This window comes from Cervus canadensis, chromosome 15 (assembly GCF_019320065.1).
Source record: "Cervus canadensis isolate Bull #8, Minnesota chromosome 15, ASM1932006v1, whole genome shotgun sequence".
Classification (NCBI taxonomy): domain Eukaryota; kingdom Metazoa; phylum Chordata; class Mammalia; order Artiodactyla; family Cervidae; genus Cervus; species Cervus canadensis.
In genome coordinates this window covers 21,089,836-21,110,783 of record NC_057400.1, presented here as the reverse complement: position 1 = coordinate 21,110,783, position 20,948 = coordinate 21,089,836, and the positions used below count along the sequence as shown (strand labels likewise).

Here is a 20,948-nt window from a genome sequence, read left to right as displayed (position 1 = left end):
ACATTAGAACTTCTGTAAATTTTAGACCAATTTTTGGCTCTGAAGTTAGGTATATAGCACAGGCAAAAAGGATATATCATGAAATACAGTACTCAACACAGTGACACAGTTAAATTCTGAGTAATCATTACCAGACAGGCAGGTATGCAAGAAAGATGGAAGAGGGGGAGGGGAATATTATCTCTCCCTGTCTCTCTATCTGTATGCATGTATTTATTAGGCTATATCTAATCCACACATATTAGTAGAACAGTGCACTTGAGGTCTATCATGAGAATTTCTACAAAAATGTAAAATGTTTCTGGAGCAGGATTGGATATAAATTCCTCCTTTACCATTTAAGACCTTTGTAAAATTGGAGAAATCAGTTAAACTCTTAAGATTTACTTCTCATTTGCTTAAGTGCATGTAATAATACTTCTTAGGAATGTTATGAAGATTGAGTGTGATCATGTTTATGAAAATTCTTACCCAGCCGGTGGCCTGGATCTTCAACATATGATCATTACCTGATGTCTTAATTAAACCTAAATCACTTTTATTTTCATAATATTATTTAAATCTGAATTTTGTAAAATGCAATTTGCAGTACAGAGTAGCAACGGACACCAAATGGCTTCTCCTCTCCCTTAGTAAATTTATTTTACCAATCTCAATCATTTTAACACTTCATTATCCTTCTCTAACATGGCTGAGGAAAAAAAGAGTTGATCTAAGTATGTGAAAGGAAAATATATCTTAAATTGTGCACTGACATCAATGCTCTTATTATTTTATGTACTTGAATTTATATCATCTTGATGCTTTGACCTTGCTAACTCAGTGTATTTCATAGAACAAAGATGATATTTTCACTTAGAGAACTTGTTAGAATTCTAGATCTACCCAATCACAATTTCCATTTTAGCAAAATTCCCAACTAATCAATATATACACACATTAGAGTTTAAGAAACAGTGGAGTAGATTATAAACAGTTGGATATTAGTCATGAAAATTTTTAAATATATGATCTGAACTTTTCATAAATTCTTATTGTGTAAATTTTTATTCTGGATCCTATGGATACAGTTAGATTTTTTGTAAAGAACAGAAAATCAGGAGTCAATGCACACTTTTTTATTTTTTTTATTGGCTGTGTCATTTAGTGGTAGTGAAAATCCATCAAGTTCTTAAGCTTCTAAGAATATCTGTCTTAGCATTTGTAAAGTGAAGGGCTAGTTATTACATTTCCTGGTACTCAATGGGGTTATTTAGAGGTTCAGATGAGCTGGCACTTCAACAGTTTTTAAGGTCTTTACTTAGGCACTATTATAATCTATACATTTAGATCAGCTGACCATAGGTAAATTTTGAGTAAGAACTTCTAAAGAAGGAAGACAGGATGGCAACCACACAGTTTGGTTAATAACTATTTCTTTATGGCTGCTACTTTATAGCAAAAATAGAAGATGGCTTAGGGAAGGAGTACCTTAAAGAGAAGGGTAGCTTTCAGTAATCTTGATCTTTATTTTTATTGACTGATTTGTGTTGAGTGGATGGTCCAATCAGTTGCTTTGTAATTAGCTCACAATGAAATATTAGTCAGAATTTGCCTTCAATTTTTCCTAGGAATGCTTCTCAGTTAAGAATTGACTTGAGGTCCTAGGAAATGTCATGTCCCCTGGATTCACACTGCAGTGAGGACACCGTGAGGGATATCTTTATGGAAGGCAACAATGCAAATTCTGGTTCTTTCCATTACAGATAAAAAGACTTGTGGTCCTCATGAATTCCAGTGTAAAAACAACAACTGTATTCCAGATCACTGGCGGTGTGATAGCCAAAATGACTGCAGTGATAATTCAGATGAAGAAAACTGTAGTAAGTAACTCTTGCTTGAGAACGTTGCAAGCTTGACAGCCTATTCAATAAGCAGGATAGCAATTTTTAGTTTAGTTAAGATATGAATTTGAACCTGTCTTGCAGCTCACATTTTTATACATGTATTCACATTTGAACAAGAATATTCAGACTAAATTGACCTGAATCTCAAATGGTAGAATTATTGAAACGACTCATCCTGGGAGTTATTTTCTTACAGTTATCAGAATTGGTATGAAAGTATCATGAGGTTTAATGCAACCCGTTAGTATGCAATGAAAGAAACCCTTGATGCAAGTTCATACAAAGAGCTGAATGATGTGGAGACAGTACAAAACATATCATTCTTTAACCGATGGTATTCATTTTATTTCAGTCTCAAATCCATTTACACTACAAATTCACCCATGAGCATCTTTCAGTGTAATATCATTTATTCTCTCTGGAGTGGTGAACACCATATGTATTCAGGATGCTTTTCTCTGAAAATAGAATAAAGCAATTTTCATCTTCTGCCTTCTGCATTTTTATGTAATAAGTTTAAAAAACATTAATTAGCCAGCGATTTTATTTTCTAAAAAGCATGACAATATAGAAAATTGTGACAGTATCTCTATCTTCTAGCATTCATTTCTGAATGTATTTCTTACCAGCACTTTCTTATACTGCTGTTTAAACAAAAAGGCAATATAAGCATGTTCAAAGTAAGATAATAATCAAATTCCATTATTAAATATTAACATTCTACTACTTCCCAAAAGAATTTATGATAACAATAATATCTACTCTTATATATTGGACTTAGGGCATTCATTTCCCATGATGCAGGAGACAAAATAGGAATTGTTATATTAAAATGTTGGGATATATTATATAAAAGCATACAATTAGTGGAATCACAGCCTTAATAAACTACTTGGATATTCAGTTTGCAAAATACCAACTAATGGTTTGAGTCACTTTCAAAACTTAAGCTGAGTAGTATTTGAGGATCAGGGACCTTAAGTATGAAATCTCTGGATAATTATGATTATGAAATATTTTGAATATAGAAACCTTTATTACTATATCTTCATATAAATATCTCCCAACTGAATATACTCTTTAGAAATGTTAAGTGCATTGCAGAGATTTATTAGAGTGTTTTAGATTTCTTTAAACATTAATTAAAAAAAATTATATAGCAGGTCTCAGATTCTGTCCAGTGATTAAAATAAAAATCTAATGGGGGTGATGATGGTAAGACTAGAAGAGTGATTTCAAAAAAGAAACAATTATGTATGTTTCATAATTGGTATGAAAGTATCATGAGGTTTAATGCAACCCGTTAGTATGCAATGAAAGCATACTAACTTTTTATTTATTTAAATTTCATTTCAGAGCTTAAATACACAGATTAGCTACTCAGCTTAGTTTTGGAAAATTTAGTGTTAATTATCAATATTATCTTGGCTTCCCTGATAGCTCAGTTGGTAAAGAATCACCTGCAATGCAGGAGATGGCAGTTCAATTCCTGGGTCAGGAAGATCCGCTGGGGAACAGATAGGTTACCCACTCCAGTATTCTGACCTGGAGAATTTCATGGACTGTATAGTCCACGGGGTAGCAAAGAGTCTGAAACTACTGAGTGTCTTTCACTTTCATAAATAATATACCAGAGAGGAAGCGTCTGTGACTGAAGGATATTGAAAACAAGAGAAGGAGGTAGAAAGGCAACAAGGAGACTCACATCTTGGAAGAACCTTTATTCAAGTGGTAATTTAAATGGTGTGAGAAGTTAGGTTGCTGTTTTAATGAGACAGGAAGGGGATGAATGAAGGGCTGAGATAGCTGGCTTCTGAGTCTTCTGGGGTTTCCTAAGTGGCCAAATATAATTTTGCTGACATCTCCTAAAAGTCATCTTTTGATGCAAGAAAGCTAGGAGAAGGAACAATTGCATCTCACTTGTCACCATGGAAACTTAGTGATAAATCACTGTAGCCACAGAGCCCTTAAGAAAAAGCAAGGGAATAGACTGCAGTATCAAGCATTGCAATATAAAATACCCAATTATGTGTGGATCTCTTTTAGTTCCTGCTAAGACAAGCAATATTGATGAATTTTCCAAGAAAAGATGGCAGTGAATGAGAATTAAGCATATTATAGTTGTGACATGGAAGAATAGAAGGTGTACACAGGATAAACATCAGAGTAGATAGCATGTTAAAAATGGAAGAATGTTTAAGAGTAAGGATCAAGGGCTGTAGATCATTAAGTGGTGTTTGAATATACCATCTTGACTAGACCAGAGAAATGGGGAGATTAAAGCATTGAAAACGCCACCAGTTCTACATAGACAGAAGCTGAGTCTCAGAAGAATGAGATGAAAATACAATATATCTATAGGGAGCTCCAAGAGATTAGTCCTGTAGAAGTCAGCCTTAGAAAAAAATACTGTGGCTGTATTAAAATGCTTGCAAGATGTTTCCAATGTCTTATTATATATTGAAACTATTAAAATAATATGTATATAATAATAACAAAACTATTATCATTATATACACATGATATAATACATATTATAATTATGACTACATACTATATACATATCATAATTTTATATATAGTTATATATAGATGACAACAGTATAATCAAGAGGGCAGTGGTATATTGTTATCATGTTTTCTAAATGTCATTAGTCAAAGATATGCATTTTAGTGAACATTTGTCATTTATTGTTAGCCTTTATTAAGTAGTGAAACATACCAGAGGTAGTTAGTCAGTCAGTCTTACACAATAGCAACATTTGTTTTAAAGGCCTGCATACTGCTAAATTCACTCACATTTGATTGTCTCATTTATTTATTTATCATATGTATCTGAGTTCCCCTATTTAAATGTCTGGAGATGGTTGAAGAAGTAGGACAATGTCCCATGATCTGCACAGTGCCTGACACATATTTATAATATTAGCAATTTACTATAAAATTCTCTTTTGGGCTTCTTTGTTTATGAATCTCTTATAATGAATTAACTTTTTAAATTGAGTTGGAAATATTCCAGGCATAGATATGGAAAGAGTTGGAATAGCAGCAGAGCAATTAACTGCCAGCTATGTTTTAGTTTAATATGCCTTCTAATTTTTTATATCTACATAGGATAATTAGCCCATTGTCATTTCATCATCATCTGATGATCATTTCCCTTGTTAAGTGTTCAGCAGGGACATTTTATTTCAGCAATGATTTCTGCTCTTAAAAATAAGAAAATTTCATTGTTATTGAAGTCATTTAGTAATCTGGAGCAAAGGTTTGGAAATATTTAAGAAATCTCAACATCTGTACTATTTTCATCAGCAACAAATATATGTGGTATGTCTGCCTTCTAAGTAATTGATGTACAAAATAAAATTATTTCACAACTTTGCATTATTAAAAAGTAACTGGCACTCCAATGGATTTTAAAGTACCAAATAATTTGATCAACTAGATAAAGGTTTATGTTGAGAGACAAGCTGCGTCTGCCTTATTTGAATTTCTAGTACTTTCACACCAAATTTATATCAGAAGATTATTTGTATAGCATGACAGTTATACTAATTGTATTCTAAAAATTCTCCTCAGATGTTCACACTCACACTGATATAACTTTTGAACTTATCACCAAGAGTTTATGATAATATACTAAGTAGAGAAATTGGAGTCTGGAAGCTTTTATTCTCTGCCACTAACTCTGTGGCTTTGAAATTTGCTTTTATTTTCTGACTATGGCTTCTTAGATTTTGTGCAAGTTGTCTCCTATAGCTCCTTTCAATTCTGAGGCAGGATGTTTATGCCTTCACTACTATCAAAGGGAGTGACCAGTTTATATGATACCCCTATTTTTTATCATTATTATAGAATCCAGATCAGCCTTCTGAAACATGCCTTGTAAAGGCATGTTCTTGGCTGTCAATCTAGCTTGTTTAGATGAGATTTATGAAAAACCTGGTTAATCGTTCATATATGGGATTCCCTATCTACTTTAGATCTCAGGAATAGGTAATATAAGACCAAGGCAGTGTAGGAAGAACATTTTAGAAATATTAGGGAAAATGCCACATTCAAATTTTCTTTCCAAATGGGTTATGTGCCAGGTAAAGTCATTTTTTGGTTCTTTTTCACAAGAAAAATGATATCATGCCAAGTTCTAAAAATTCATCTTTTACTTTATCCTGAAAAGATTAAAGGCAAGGTAAACGATAAGATAACACAATAACTTAGGATCTTCTCTCATAACAAAATTACATTTTCCTCAAGAGAGAATTTCTTTATGAGAGAACTAGTGGCAAAAGAGTCTAAGGCATTTAGATGAAAGTTAGAAACGCATTAGCTATCCCATTCCTTGATGACATTTGTGTGTGTGTAAATAATTCAGGATTATTATTTCTGGTGTTTTTTTTAAAAACATGGTAGCACATACAGAATTTCCATTTGTACTGAAAAATGCTTTTCCAAGCAAGTCTCTTAGATCCTTTATTCCTCTATTGGAACCGAATAGTTAAAAATGTCAAAGCAACTCTCTATAGATCAAATGTTCTGTGGAATTGTTGGGCAAATACCTTGATTTACTGGCTACACAATTTCCTTTATAACCTTGAATTAACAACATCCAGCCCTGCCCGTAGCAGAGTGTGTAAAAGCCTGTTGAGGCCATGATAAACACACTTGTTCTTAATTAGAATAAAAGCAAATGAGAATATTAAAGGAAGAATTATCATGTTTCAATACCCTAAAATCATGAAATTAAAGATTTTACTGCTGTTCTTAAAATATCTAAATATAATCTGTATCAAATGCACTGTTTCTGTTTAGTATTTAATGCAAATATCCAATGTTATTTACTACTATTCAAAAATTGAGCCTCTATTTATTTATTTATTTTACTAGAATTTATTTTCCCTGAGAATAAAACGATGTGTGTCTGCAAATGGAAGGAGAGTGAAACAGATTCAGCATGGATGGATACAAAGAGAAGAAGGGTTTTCTTTTATTATTACTGTAAAGTAAAATAGACATTGCTAGCTGTGTGCCTTGGACAATTAACTTGACTTTCCAGGGCTTTAATGTCAATCCCTGTAATATGTGAACACTTATTACTTCCTCGGTTGTATGGAGGCAATGATATGGCTTCGCAGTAAAAGTACAGATCCTCGTGTCAGGTTACCTAGGTCCAAGTTTAATACTAACTCTTTTACCTGCAGGGTGATTTGGAATAAGTTTTTTATCCTCTCTCTGCTTCAAAATACTCATCTAAAAAAGGGTCCAACAATAGTATCTACCTTATGTCATTCCCTTCTCCAGGGGATCTTCCTGACCCTGGGATCGAACCCAGGTCTCCTGCATTGCAGGCAGATTCTTTACCATCTGAGCCACCAGAAAAGCCCACCTATCTCATAGAATTGTTAACATTAACTGATGAGCTAATCAACTACTTGGCATTATCTTCACCTAGTGCCTAACAGCAAATAAAATATCAGTAGCCGGTTCAGTTCAGCTCAGTGCAGTCGCTCAGTTGTGTCCAACTCTCTGTGACCCATGGACCACAGCACGCCAAGCCTCCCTGTCCATCACCAACGCCCGGAGTCCACCCAAACTCATGTCCATCGAGTCGGTGATGCCGTCTCATCCTCTGTCGTCCCCTTTTCCTCCTGCCTTCAATCTTACATCAGGGTCCTTTCAAATGAGTCAGCTCTTCGCATCAGGTGGCCAAAGTATTGGAGTTTCAGCTTCATCATCAGTCCTTCCAATGAACACTCAGTAGCTGGCATTTTTAAAATTATTGTTATAGTTATTAATATTACTAGTAAGTTGTTTTTAAAATTAAAATGTCATATATGTGAATATAGTACAAAGACAAAAAGAGAAACTGTTTTTGTCATGCTGTCTAAACAAAGGAGTATTTAAAAATGAGGGAGACCCTCCGCTTAGTGGCTCTTTTTCATTCTATTGATGAGCATCTTATCTTATTCATAGCCAGAAGTTCACATTTTTCAATAAAGTCCCAGAGCAGAACAAAATGCTCAATACACATTACATTTTTCAAAGTTCTTCCAGTGTTCTCAGAAGGGATATTTATATAGAAATGTAGGAGCCTTCATGATATCAAACATTCGCATGTTACCCGATGGTGAGAAACCAAGTGATTATATAGAGCGATATTTAAATACAGGCTGAATTATGCACAATCTTTATGTAGAAATTATGCTTCATAGGACTATTCCTTAAATTTTATTTCTGTTGCCTATTTCTGTTTTACCTGAACAAGAATATTATTGTGTGTGAGACAGGACAGTTGTAAATACAGTTAGTGAGAGGGGGAATGAGGGTCTCTCATCATGCCAGATATCAGTTCTGTTTAGAGAATGAAAACCAAGCAAGAGGTGATGGTCAGCAGTTATACTGATTACTTGTTAGGGACAAATTTCTGCACTCCTACCTCATTGTCCAGATGAAACATATCCCGCATAGGAGTTGAGCCAAATAACAAGTCACAATATTTGGCTCAGGTCCTATATGGAAAATGGTGAAGCATAATTAAATTAACAGTTAGCAAATTATCTGAAATGGCAGGTAAATGAGGTAAGGCATAAGCAAACAACTGCATAAATAAATAGGCAGTTTTCAAAGAAGAATCTCCTTCGGCCGCTTCGATCCTTACCCACCCAATCATGTCCAATAATATCCCCATATATCCTTTTAGTTCTAAGAGCTCTGAATTTTCCAGGGAGAACTGAAGAATTAGAAAGTCATTAGAATACATAATAAAAAATCATGAACCAAAGTTTAGACTCTTCAGTTAATAAATAGTCCTGTGTACCCATAGGGAGTAACAAAATGTCTTATATCCTTTAAGTAAATGCATAATATGATTTAGAATTTCAACTGGAAAAATTGTTGTTTTACTTTAATATGTAGATTTTTATGCCTTTTTTTTTTTACTTTACTGCTGCATTTTCTTTAAACAGTAGGCTATTTATCTTTTGCATTTTTTTCCATTTGTCTCTAATGCCACTTTCTATTCATGACTTTAAAAATAAATTTGAAAAATCATTACATTACATCCCATAGATGCTTCATGAAATGTTTTTTTTTTTTTTTCTAAACAATTTATTGGTTGTGCCTGGCTAACCTTTTTTCTTAATACTACCTCACGTCATATGTCATATAAATTTTAGAATGAAGTTGCATGTAATAGAATAACTTGTGCTATTTTTCTGTCCCCAGAGCCACAGACCTGTACACTGAAAGATTTTCTCTGTGCCAACGGGGACTGTGTTTCTTCAAGGTTTTGGTGCGATGGAGATTTTGATTGTGCAGATGGCTCGGATGAGGTAGGCATCTTTGAGAAATCAAACAAAAAATAAAGTGGGTCCTTAAAATTACATTCTTAATTATTATTCCATTCAAGGAGTGTGACAGGGGCAGCTCTGTATGCACTTTGCTCCTGACACGCTAAGATATGTATATCTATGTGCTGTGCTACACGCATAGGGAATAGCTCTTGTGCTACTATTGACAGTTAATTTTATAGTCTGTTTTACCTCAAGTAGTGAATGGCTGGATTGGGAATAAGATGTTTGGAAACCCTATTCCCTACAGCTGATGCCTTTGCCATCTGTGAATTTGTTCGTAAATTTGCAGCAGTATTTATAGTCAGGACTAATATTTTTATGCATTTTAAACAGTTTCTTCTCCCCAGACTCTTTCTTCAGTAGATATAGTCTTACAGACTTAGATGTGGGTCATCAATTTTTATGAAACCACAGATTTAGCTTTGCTTAGATGATGACTCACAATCCATTTATAATAAGTTCTATGTACACACAGTTAAGTGAAGAAGTTTAGAATTTCTCTGGATAATTCTATAATCTCAGATTGTGCTAACATTTATAAACCTTCACACGATTCATTATTTATGCATCTATGTATTAGAGTTTCAGATACTAATTACTCCATGTTGCTTTAAAAATACTACATGACACACAGGAGTAGTCAGTCACTTTACATGGTTTTCTCAGTTAGTGATTTCTGATGTTACCATCAGGAACGCAGCACTTGGACAATCAAGTCCAGCCACAGATGGGAAAATGAGGTCTCTGGTCCTCAGTGACCACCATGGTTCCTCCTGACGCACAACGACTGCCTAGACTCCTACTACTCTGATTGACACAGACATGTCCTCAGCCTCACGAAGGGCCTCCCACTGACTATGGACTTGGGAAGAATCTTCCCAGCTGCTCTGGAGATTTTTGTGTTTCAAGTCCAGCTTCCTTAGGTATCCACTGATTACCTGCCTCTTCAGAAGACCCTAGTTATAGAACCCGCACAAACTAGATATTCCCCAACCTTCAGGGAGTCTTATCAAGATTGGACAATTCTTCTCCATTCTCTCACTATTTTGGAAAAGTCCCCCTAATCACGTACAAGTCTAGATTTTGGAACCTAATGCACTTTATTTTTCACCTGAAAGTCTGAAACCTTAAAACTTGAGGCTGCAAAGGTCTCTTAGGAGAAGGTGAAAAATACTACTTCTATTCATTGGGCTAGTCACAAAACAAGTCAAACAACAGTTTTAAAAATCCACAGAGAAGTTAAAGTCTTACAGTGCCCAGCTACGTATTTACTTAGTATATTTATTCAAAAATTTTATTAAATGTTTCACAGTCAGGAAAATATATTTCATATAAATTCATCCATACCATTAAAATGTTTTGTCTTTGTTTTCTTTAAAAAAAATATGTTCTATCAGCACCATGCAATTGTGAAACATCAAAAGGTGGGGATATATTACTGAAGGCTTGTGATTTCATCTTACATGTTTTTCACTAGATGTCCAGTATACATAAACAAAATTAAGCACTTCTTTTTTCAAAATGGTATTCATGTGAAAGTAGATATCCTTATCCATGCTGTTTCTCTCATGCTATAAGTTCATGGATGCAGTTCTTGGTGTCTGAATATATCTCCGCTATCCAGATATTTTTATGCTAATGTCACTAGGGAATCAAATTAACTCTCTTAAAGGTAGTCTTTCTCTACATTTACAGACTTTTCATACTGTCTATATGTAATTAAGTGGCTAACATTACAGGCAGTTGATTTCTGTTTCCTTTCTAAAATCTAGAATGATAGGTTGCATTGTCAACAAACAAAAAGGTGAGCTGAACAGATGGCTAGAAAGCATAATTAAATACAGGATATCCTTATACTGGGAACAAAAGAGAAAATTGTAAGGATTACTTTTTGTATGAATGTTAACTGAATTAGTTTGTTAATTTCCAGCCAAAACAATAAAGAAACCAAAAACTTGGATCAATTTAATTATGTATCAGGTTAGTGGCAAACACAGAGAACTATTTAAAGTGAATTTAAAATATATTTGACCTCTTCATCCAGTATATCATATTGTAAGGATGAAAAGAAATGCAAAAGAATCTTAAATTATATTCATACATGTGTTTTTTAAATAACACTGGTTTAGCTAATTTGAAATCCACATCTTAGAGAGTAAAATAGTTCCAGTGCAAAATATTTTAATATTACTAACACTCAAAATTTTTAAGTAAAATAAAGGAGATATGAATGTAGAAAAAATGCAAGTAAATAAAAACCCTGTATTTAAATTCAAAAGTATCAACTTGAGATCTTGATTGTTTTTTCTCTTTTAAAAAATATATGTTTTTAGCTCTGCCACTGAAAAATCCTAAAACCAATGACATCCCAGCTTTATAGACTATCTCTAGTATTCATATCATGACCTCTAACTACATTACCCAATAAACAGAATCGAAACTCCTTTGAGAAATGTTTAATTCTAGATCTGTGAAAGGAAATTGACAAAATGAGCCACTAACATCTTGTCAAGCCAGAAAACAATACCATTGGGATAGTGTCCAAAATACATAGGAGCAAAATTGCAGGGTTTTCTACATACAAAAGGGACAATTTGAGCCTCAGAAAGAAAAAAAAGAAATGACTGAAATGTGTTGAAATATAATAATGTATACAAATATATGAGTTGATAATAATATTTAAACAAAAACTCAATTGTTACTTTGGAGGTTTCTAGTAACTTTCTTAGTATTTACTCAGTCAAATTCAGAATGTGAGACAATCTATAGAGCAAATGACCTGTTTTTCTCAAGTAGTAAATGGCATTCAAAAAAAGTAGGGGAATGGAAAAGAGTTATACGTTAAAAGAAACTCAAATCAAATTCAATGTATAGGTTCTTTTAGATTTTTCTTTTACCAAACAGTATTTTTCTACAGTTGAGAAAATTAGGAAATTTTTAAAGTGGATTGGGAATAACTTTAAAATTTTTCTATTAATACCATGATAGTATTAATTTTCTGAAGCTATTGTCATTATGTTAAAGTTCAAAATATAAATAAACTGGGAGAGAGATTTATGAAACATGAATAGCTAAGTGTGGATAATTGTTAAATGTGCATGATGAGCACATGGGTCTTCTTATTCTATTCTCTCTGTTTTTCAATGTGTTTTAAGATGTCTAAGATAATGATTAAAAACCCCACAAATATAGACACAGACACATGCATCAACTATATGCAATATATTATAAATCAAAATCTCCTGATGGTAGGAAAAGTATCTAGAAGTATTACCTTCTCTGTTATTGTCAATACAAATAGAATAGTGTCACTGATTATTGAGCTCTTTTACTTGAATTAGCCCTATGGCTGAGAAAAACATTAATTAATTCTACAAAATATACTGAGCAGTTATCATAATCATTGCATGATATTAGATTCTTGATTCATAGACACTATTTCTATCCCTTGTATATGTGTGGGTGCATACATGCTGTTGCTTTAATCATGTCTGACTCTTTGTGACTCTATGGACTGTAGCCCGCCAGGCTCGTCTGTCCATGGAATTCTCTAGGCAAGAATACTGGAGTGGGTAGCCATAAATTACATAAAATTTTAATATATATTCCTCATTTTCTACATTTGCTACTTCATTCATTCAATCATTTATTCAGCAACTTTTGATGGAATGCTTACTTATTAAATGTGTCCCAGGCACAGTGATGGACATGGAAAAGGAAAGCGGTGAACAAAATCTGAAATTACTTCCTCGTGACCAGTACATGGGCTATTTTTCCAATGTCATTCACCATTATGTAGCTCATCCCTTGGATACATCACATTTCTATTTATCCTTATGCGTGAAAAATCTTTTCTTAGTTTCATTTCTGTTTAAAATTCCTTTGTGAAGTCTTTCTTAAAACCTTTAAGAACTCATGTCTTTAAACCATATTCATTTATTTTGACAGTATATTTTATTGAAATTGTTGGTTTAAATGCTGGTCTTCTATTAGTCCATGAGTTTACCAAATACGGGGAGGAATCATCCTTTTCTTTATGTTATTATTTAAGAAACTCTTATAGGACACCCAGGTTCAATCCCTGGGTCGGAAGACCACCTAGAGAAGGAAATGGCAACCCACTCCAAAATTCTTGCCTGGAGAATCCCATGGACAGGGGAGCCTGACAGGCTACAGTCCATGCAGTCACAAAGAGTCAGACATCACTGAGTGAGTAACACTTAGCCAGTTTTACCAACATTAATATTTTTTTTTACCAACATTAATATTTAAGAAACTCTAGTAAATGGCAAATCTTCAATACTTGGGAAAAGAAGGGAGGAAGGAAAGAAGAAAATCTGTTATATAGCAGTCAGTCTAATTAAACTGTCATCAGCAAAGAGGAAACTATAGGGATTTGGAAAATAAGCTCCTTCTTACATGGGATGGAACTGAGAAAAAGCGGGGAGTAACAGTTCATATGCTTCATTCACTGGATGTTTCACAATCTGGAAGAGTGCGGCACCTTTTGTGGAAAGAACAGACAAGTAAATCTTGGCAACAATAGAAATTGCTAAACAACAGAAAAATATCATCTCAGCAAGATATTTCACTGGAGCATCCCATTTCAACCAGAGTGGTCATACCCAAGGAAAGTGAATTTCTAATTTCCCTTTCATTGATCTCATATAAGGAACTGAAAGGCCCCCAAAGGTATCACTACTATTTTGTTTGATTTCCGAATAAAATCTGGATGCTAGCTAGCCAAAAATGACAATTCTGACAGTTCATTTCCCAGTTCTCTAAGAACAAATATCAGAAGAATGGAAAAGGAATATGAACAGCAAACAAAGTATGAACGAACAAGGACAGGGGAGAAAAGCGGGGATGGGGAAAGAAATGACACAAGGGGAAGTTTAAGTTTTGTTGATGCAAGACAGAGTTACCCTAGGATTTTTTCTTGTTTCACATTAATCTTTCCCCCTAGAACTGGCTATACTGATTAGAAATATTTTTTTAGCCCTTTTGTTTTCCCAAAATCATCATTGTCACTTCAGTTCAGTCGCTCAGTCATGTCCAACTCTTTGTGACCCCATGGACCGCAGCATGCCAGGCTTCCCTGTCCATCACCAGCTCCCAGAGCTTGCTCAAACTCATGTCCATTGATTTGGTGATGCCATCCAACCATCGCATCCTCTGTCATCCCTTCTCCTCCCACCTTCAATCTTTCCCGGCATCAGGGTCTTTTCCGAGTCAGTTCTTCACATCAAAGTATTGGAGCTTCGGTATGAGTGCTTCCAATGAATAGTCGACATTGATTTCCTTTAGGATTGACTGGTTGGATCTCCTTGGAGACCAAGGGACTCTCAAGAGTCTTCTCCAGCATCACAGTTCAAAAACATCAATTCTTCGGCACTCAGCTTTCTTTATGTCCAACTCTCACATCCATACGTGACTACTGGAAAAACCATAGCTTTGACTAGACAGACTTTTGTTGGCAAAATAATGTCTCTGCTTTTTAATATGCTGTCTAGTTTGGTCATAGCTTTTCTTCAAGGAGCAAGTATCTTTTCATTTCATTGCTGCAGTCACCATCTGCAGTGATTTTGGACCCCAAGAAAATAAAGTCTGTCATTGTTTCCATTGTTTCCCCATCTGTTTTCATGAAGTGGTGGGACTGGATGCCATGATCTTCATTTTATGAATGTTGAGTTTTAAACCAGCTTTTTCAACTTTCTCTTTAATCTTCATCAAGAGGCTCTCTAGTTCCTCTTCGCTTTCTGCCATAAGGGTGGTGTCATCTGCATATCTGAGGTTATTGACATTTCTCATTGTCACTTATAACTATTAAAATTACATTACCCCATAACTGTCTGTTTGGAGTATGATCCACTCAGAGCAACTTAATTACTCGATGAAGCCATGGGATTTATGTTCTTTTTATATTTCTCTGTTTTATTATGACTAACAAAGACAAATGAAACTAGAAAATGATTATAATGTTTTATAGTGATGAGTTTAAGCATGACCATCTGAGATTCTTGTATGTGTTTTGGAGGGTTGAAGACATTTATCTAAAATTTTAATTTTAATTATGTTGGTGTTGTTTTTGTCAGAGAAATTGTGAAACAAGTTGCTCCAAAGATCAGTTCCAGTGTTCCAGTGGTCAGTGTATATCAGCAAAATGGAAATGCGATGGCCATGAAGACTGCAAATATGGAGAAGACGAGAAACACTGTGAGCCAGGTAAAAGGCTCGAGTCAGTGTTTCATTTAAGCACTACTTTAACTCAGAATTTAAGTTTCAGCAAACATATGTATAAAACAGTGGCAAATAATGCACTGTTTTTAATTTACTGTTTTTAAGAAATAATCTGGACTATCTGTAGATAAATTCATTGGTGTGCCCTTTGTATGTTTTGAAAGTGTTTTGGCAGGCAAGATTGATGTTATTTCAAGATACAAGCATTACTCCCTTAAATTTGATTTTCTGATCTCTATATTTTTCTATATCATTTGGAGTTGTTTTTCCAAGATAATTGAATGAAAAAGGTTGAAACTATAAGTGTGATCAAAGTCAGGTTTCAATTCCGGAAATTAAGGTTATGAAATAGAATAAAGAAGGTGTATTATTTCTTTTACATCTTGGTCCAAAATAAAAATTAAGATTCAAAATAAAGAGTATAGGGGAAAAAATACCCAGTTCATACATTTCTATCCCTTCATCATGACTTTAAATATATATATATATATATATATATATATATATAATTAGCTTTTATACTTGGGAATTTTAATAACATTATTCTACAGGAAAAAATACTGGGGAAGATCACTTTGTAATCTATCTATTTATCTATCTATCTATCTATCTATATATATGGTTATAAGTAGTTACATAGTGTAACAATTATTTTGAGGGACTGAGTCAGAACTGCAGATACCTCACACACACTTTACTAATAGCCCAGGACCATGCCCATGGTCCACATTACTAACTGATCACACCTTTGTTCTTACTGAATTCAGACATAGTCCCAGACTCATTAATACAGATCCCTAGGCAACCACTGCCAATTAAAAGGAATTAAAACCTAAGGGAAAAGCTTTTTAGCATCCCTGGACTCAGCAATTTAGACCACAAAGCCATTACGTAAGTACACTTGGCTACCTAGTGGTCTAACATAAGGTCAAGACCCCCAGAATGTGAATGCAGGCTAACAAACTGAAGCCCCTACTGAGAAAGGTGTCTCACTCCTGTGTTAATTAATTACATCGGGTATTGACTATAACTTATTTATCTACAGTTTAAAATGTTTCCATGTCATGAGAGAATTACTTCAAATTCTACAGACTCTGCTAATTATACATGTTCATATTTAAAACCCTAAGTAAAAAAAAAAAGACTTCTTAAAACTTATATAAGTATGATATTTTTGTCAAAATAGCCAAATAGATGCCATGGGATCTATGAGACCATGTCAAGATTTTCACTTTTAGCTTTATACAATACATATATTAATTAACATCCTCAAAGTTTACTAAATCCTATTACAATTTTGAAAATAATTTGAGGCTTTTGCATTTTAAATAAATTTAAAATTATAAGAGAATACATTTAACTCTTCAAAAATCAAAGTAATAGAGGATATAGAGAGGTTTTTCCCCTCCCTTTTTTTCTTTAGTGAGTTGAATACGTATGAACAGACCATTACATCATGAGGTATATTTAATACAATACAATACAATAACATTGTAAAGCTCATTTTAAGTCAGTGTTTAATATCAGATGTTGAATACAATTCAATGGAAACTATTTTCATTACTATCCATAATTTTCATATTCTTATCTATGCTTTTATCTGTCAACGTTCATTCTGTTCACTAAATCCAAATCTCAACTTTATACTCAGCTTCTCCTACTTGCTCGTCAAGTGAATATATATGTGCCGGCGGAGGATGCATTTCAGCGTCTCTGAAATGTAATGGAGAATATGACTGTGCTGATGGTTCAGATGAGGTAAAATCTATCTTTTGATTAAAATCTCTGAATTACGTGAATTAGGTTTGAGAAAGAAAATGTAATAAGCAATCGAGAGACAGAATCTTGATTCTTAGCACTGTCTACAATGTCAAGACAAGAACACTGAAGACAGTAATTTCAGCAAATGCGTGAATCTTCTTGCTGCCCATAGACTAAACTGTATTGTCATTTGCAGAGGCGATATTCATTAATTAAAAGTAAAATGAAGCCCGCACAGCATAATAAATCTCCAGTATCATCAGTTGAATGTTTACTTTGCTTGTGACTATATCATTATCGGTAGTTAAAACCGCAGCACCCGCTTGTATTTGAACAGATGGACTGTGTGACTGACTGTAAGGAAGATCAGTTTCGATGCAGAAATAAAGCCCACTGTATTCCAATTCGATGGCTTTGTGATGGAATTCAAGACTGTGTGGATGGCAGTGACGAAGAGAACTGTGACAGAGGTAAGGTACTCTTGCATGTGTGTCTACAGACAAGAGAATGGCAAGAATGGCGGTTAAGATGCTGTGCAGAATTTTTACATCATGTGCTAAAGGCAGAGGATAAGATAATTAAAATGACTTTCCTTTTCTAATGAAGGTGATTGTTTAGTCTCCAAGTCGTGTCTGACTCTTGGGACCCTATTCACTGTAGCCCACCAAGCTCCTCAGACCATGGGATTTCCCAGGCAAGAATACTGGCATGGGTAACCATTTCCTTCCCCAGGGGATCTTCCTGACCCAAGGATCAAACCCCTGCCTCCTGCATTGCAGGCGAATTCTTTATCGACTGACCCACCAGGAAAGCCTCTCAACACATAATACAGTGTTCTAAATAAGCAAAATCTGGATCATTTTCAGACAAGAATATAAATCCATTTTTATATAACAAACACAACTAAAATGCAAGTGTTTTTTGAGTATCTATGATGAGTATGACATTGGACTAGATGTTGGATCAGGGATGGAAATGTGAGAAGAGGTCAGGGAACATAGCCACTATAAGCCATTTCTACCAAAGTATTTTCAGGGCATGTTTCTCTCCCACTTTGCTTGCCTTGTTTCTGAAAGAATAAAAACAACATATGGTATATTATATCACACATACTAATATGCTAGATCATATATAGGTTGTAGGTTGGACCCCAAATTTGTTTCTTGCCATTTGGTTGAGAAAACGACCTACATTATTTGAAGTCTGGAAGAAACTTTCGATTTTATAGCATCATTTTTTCCTAGTTATGTGAAAATATTTCCTGACGTATAACTTTTTAGTTGCAAATCACCACTTTAAAAACAGCACTTATTGCTATTTTACAGTTAATAAGAGGAAAGCAAAGAAATTGAAGGGTGAATGTTAAAATGGCCATGAATTATAGCATTCTTATTATTTTCATAATGTTAGATATATTAATTAGCACAATTTATTTTTACTTGTAAGATCCTCTAAACTTTACATTTTAGAATATTTGAAACATCATCAACAGAGATGATGTTAGTATTGATACATGTTGCAAAGCATTTGAACAGGCACTCTGTTTATAAAGTTTAAATGGATCTAAAGTATTTACTTCTGTAAATATCTAGTCACTCAAAGAAAAATATCTTCTACCTTCTTTAGTATTAGATCAAACCTTTATGACTTACTGTATTTCTATTCCAAATCTGATAAAGTATTGTATTATATCAGCAGAAGAAACCCTAGTTGTTATTTGGAATCTGCAGTGCATTATAGAAAATCATAAAAGATTAAACCTCCATAATAGCTGTTTCTACTTTTGCTTAAGTTCTCACACTCGCTGTCTGTAATTGGTTGCTCTGGAGAAAGCAAACTTTGTGAACATTCTGGGACCAAAAACTCATCTTATAGTCAAAGACTTTAGGACCAATTTAACTTTCTTATCATTTAGTATTTTCTCATTAATAAATTCCATCTCCTCAGCTTCAGTCACTCACAAGTCTTGTTCTTTTCCTCATTTTTCCTATCTAGGCTTATTGGTGACCCAGTTGGTCACCAATACATCCTACTCACTGCTGCCATGTTCATCTTATATAAGTGTAACTCTGGTTATGTCAATCTTCACTCAAAACTCTTTCTTGGTTAGATACAAATATCATAACCTGGCAGTCAGGGTTATAAAAGAATGATCCCATTTCACCTTCTGTATCATTTGACTAAATTTCCCTGTTGTAATATGTTTCTGTGCAAACAAGATGTGGAAATACATTTCAGGCAGCAGGATCATTATGTTCAAAGTCACAGAGGTGAGGGAAACTTGATCCATTTAGGAGTCACAAGTAATTGAAAAGTCATGCTATGGAACTTAGTTTTAATATAACACATATTGAGGAGTTTTACAAGGCTTTTGAGGAGTTTTCTAATATTAAAAAAGGAAGGGGTGATAAGATTTGAACTATGTAATAGCACTGAGAATTGACTGAGATGATGGGGAACAAGAAATCTTGTTTCTTATTTTATCTCCATGGATGTTTCTTCATTCAGGTTTTAATACTATCAAGCCCAGCCGCAGTTCTCCAAGAACTGTAGAAATACCTGGAGAGTGAATCTGTACCTGGGAGGGTGGGGAGTGGGGGACAATCCTGTTAGAATTTGGTTACTCTTTAAATATTGGATTTCATACAAATGTGTTTAAACAAAGAATTCTAGGTTAAAAAATCATCAAACATTAAAGTAAAACATTGAAAATTACAGCTTTTGAAATCTGGGATAACTTTCAAATTTAAAATGACTCAATTAAATGCTTAAACTTACTGACTAAAAAATAGACTTGAGAGTTTTGAATTAAACCATTTAGAAATATGTCAAATTTTCTCTCCCCTCTCTGTGGCTGCATCTAACATTTCCTGGATTCCTTGCTCCCAGGTAATTAAATTTCAGTGAAATATCTTGGTGGTTGATCCTATATGGATATGACCAAGTTCAAATTTCTAGCATTTGATTGCTTCCAGGAAGTGGTTTAAGTATTGGATAAAAGCACTTCAAGACATTGAAGAAATAAAATGCCAGAATATACATCTCTTCTGTTACATGTTACTTCCATTCATCTCAAATATGGACACATGAGCTAACAGGGGCTAAGTGTTGGTGGGTTGAAGGTAAGAGAGCTACAGGGTAAACATGGAGCATTGTCCTCGTGAATCAATTCTACTGGTTTGCTTTAAAAGGAAAGAAACCCCAAATACTATGGAATTAAAAGCAGCATTCACATTTTTAAAGGTAGAACATGTTGCCTCAAGGAAATTTGGTATTTGTTTTGGCCTGAGCGTTCAAACTTTACTCTTTGTACCAATTTTGATGGAAAAGATAGTCTTTTTAGCAATTATTAGCTTCTAATCATAGAAGTTATCAAATTTTATCATACATTTAAGCTTATCTCAACCCAAATTAAGATGAGAACTCTTCATTCATATTTTCTGTGATGATATATTTGTCCAGATTTCTATGAAAATGCCAAGAGCTCAATTATATTTAGACATAGGTTATTGTTAATTACAATGCTTGTTTCTATTTTTCTAATAACCTCCCATTGAGCTGATCAAGAACATGACTAGGAAACTGGAATTCTAATCCAGTTAATCTCTTTAAATTATGCCTGTTTTAAATTGTTTATGTGCGCTTACTGCCATTTCACAATACGCTTTTTAAGTTAGGATATCTTGGAACCCCTTGATGCATTTGTTTGAAA

The 20,948-nt window shown here is 34.1% G+C and overlaps 1 protein-coding gene across 1 annotated transcript in view; it reads left to right on the top strand.

The window, feature by feature from the left end:
• Positions 1-20,948, top strand: part of LRP1B (LDL receptor related protein 1B) — a 2,049,143-nt gene that overhangs the window by 1,862,353 nt on the left and 165,842 nt on the right. The window contains exons 67-71 of the mRNA XM_043488135.1: positions 1,746-1,862; positions 9,108-9,214; positions 15,331-15,460; positions 17,127-17,233; positions 17,574-17,706. Of these exons, the coding sequence (XP_043344070.1) occupies positions 1,746-1,862; positions 9,108-9,214; positions 15,331-15,460; positions 17,127-17,233; positions 17,574-17,706 (594 nt within the window). The remainder of the gene's footprint in view (positions 1-1,745; positions 1,863-9,107; positions 9,215-15,330; positions 15,461-17,126; positions 17,234-17,573; positions 17,707-20,948) is intronic.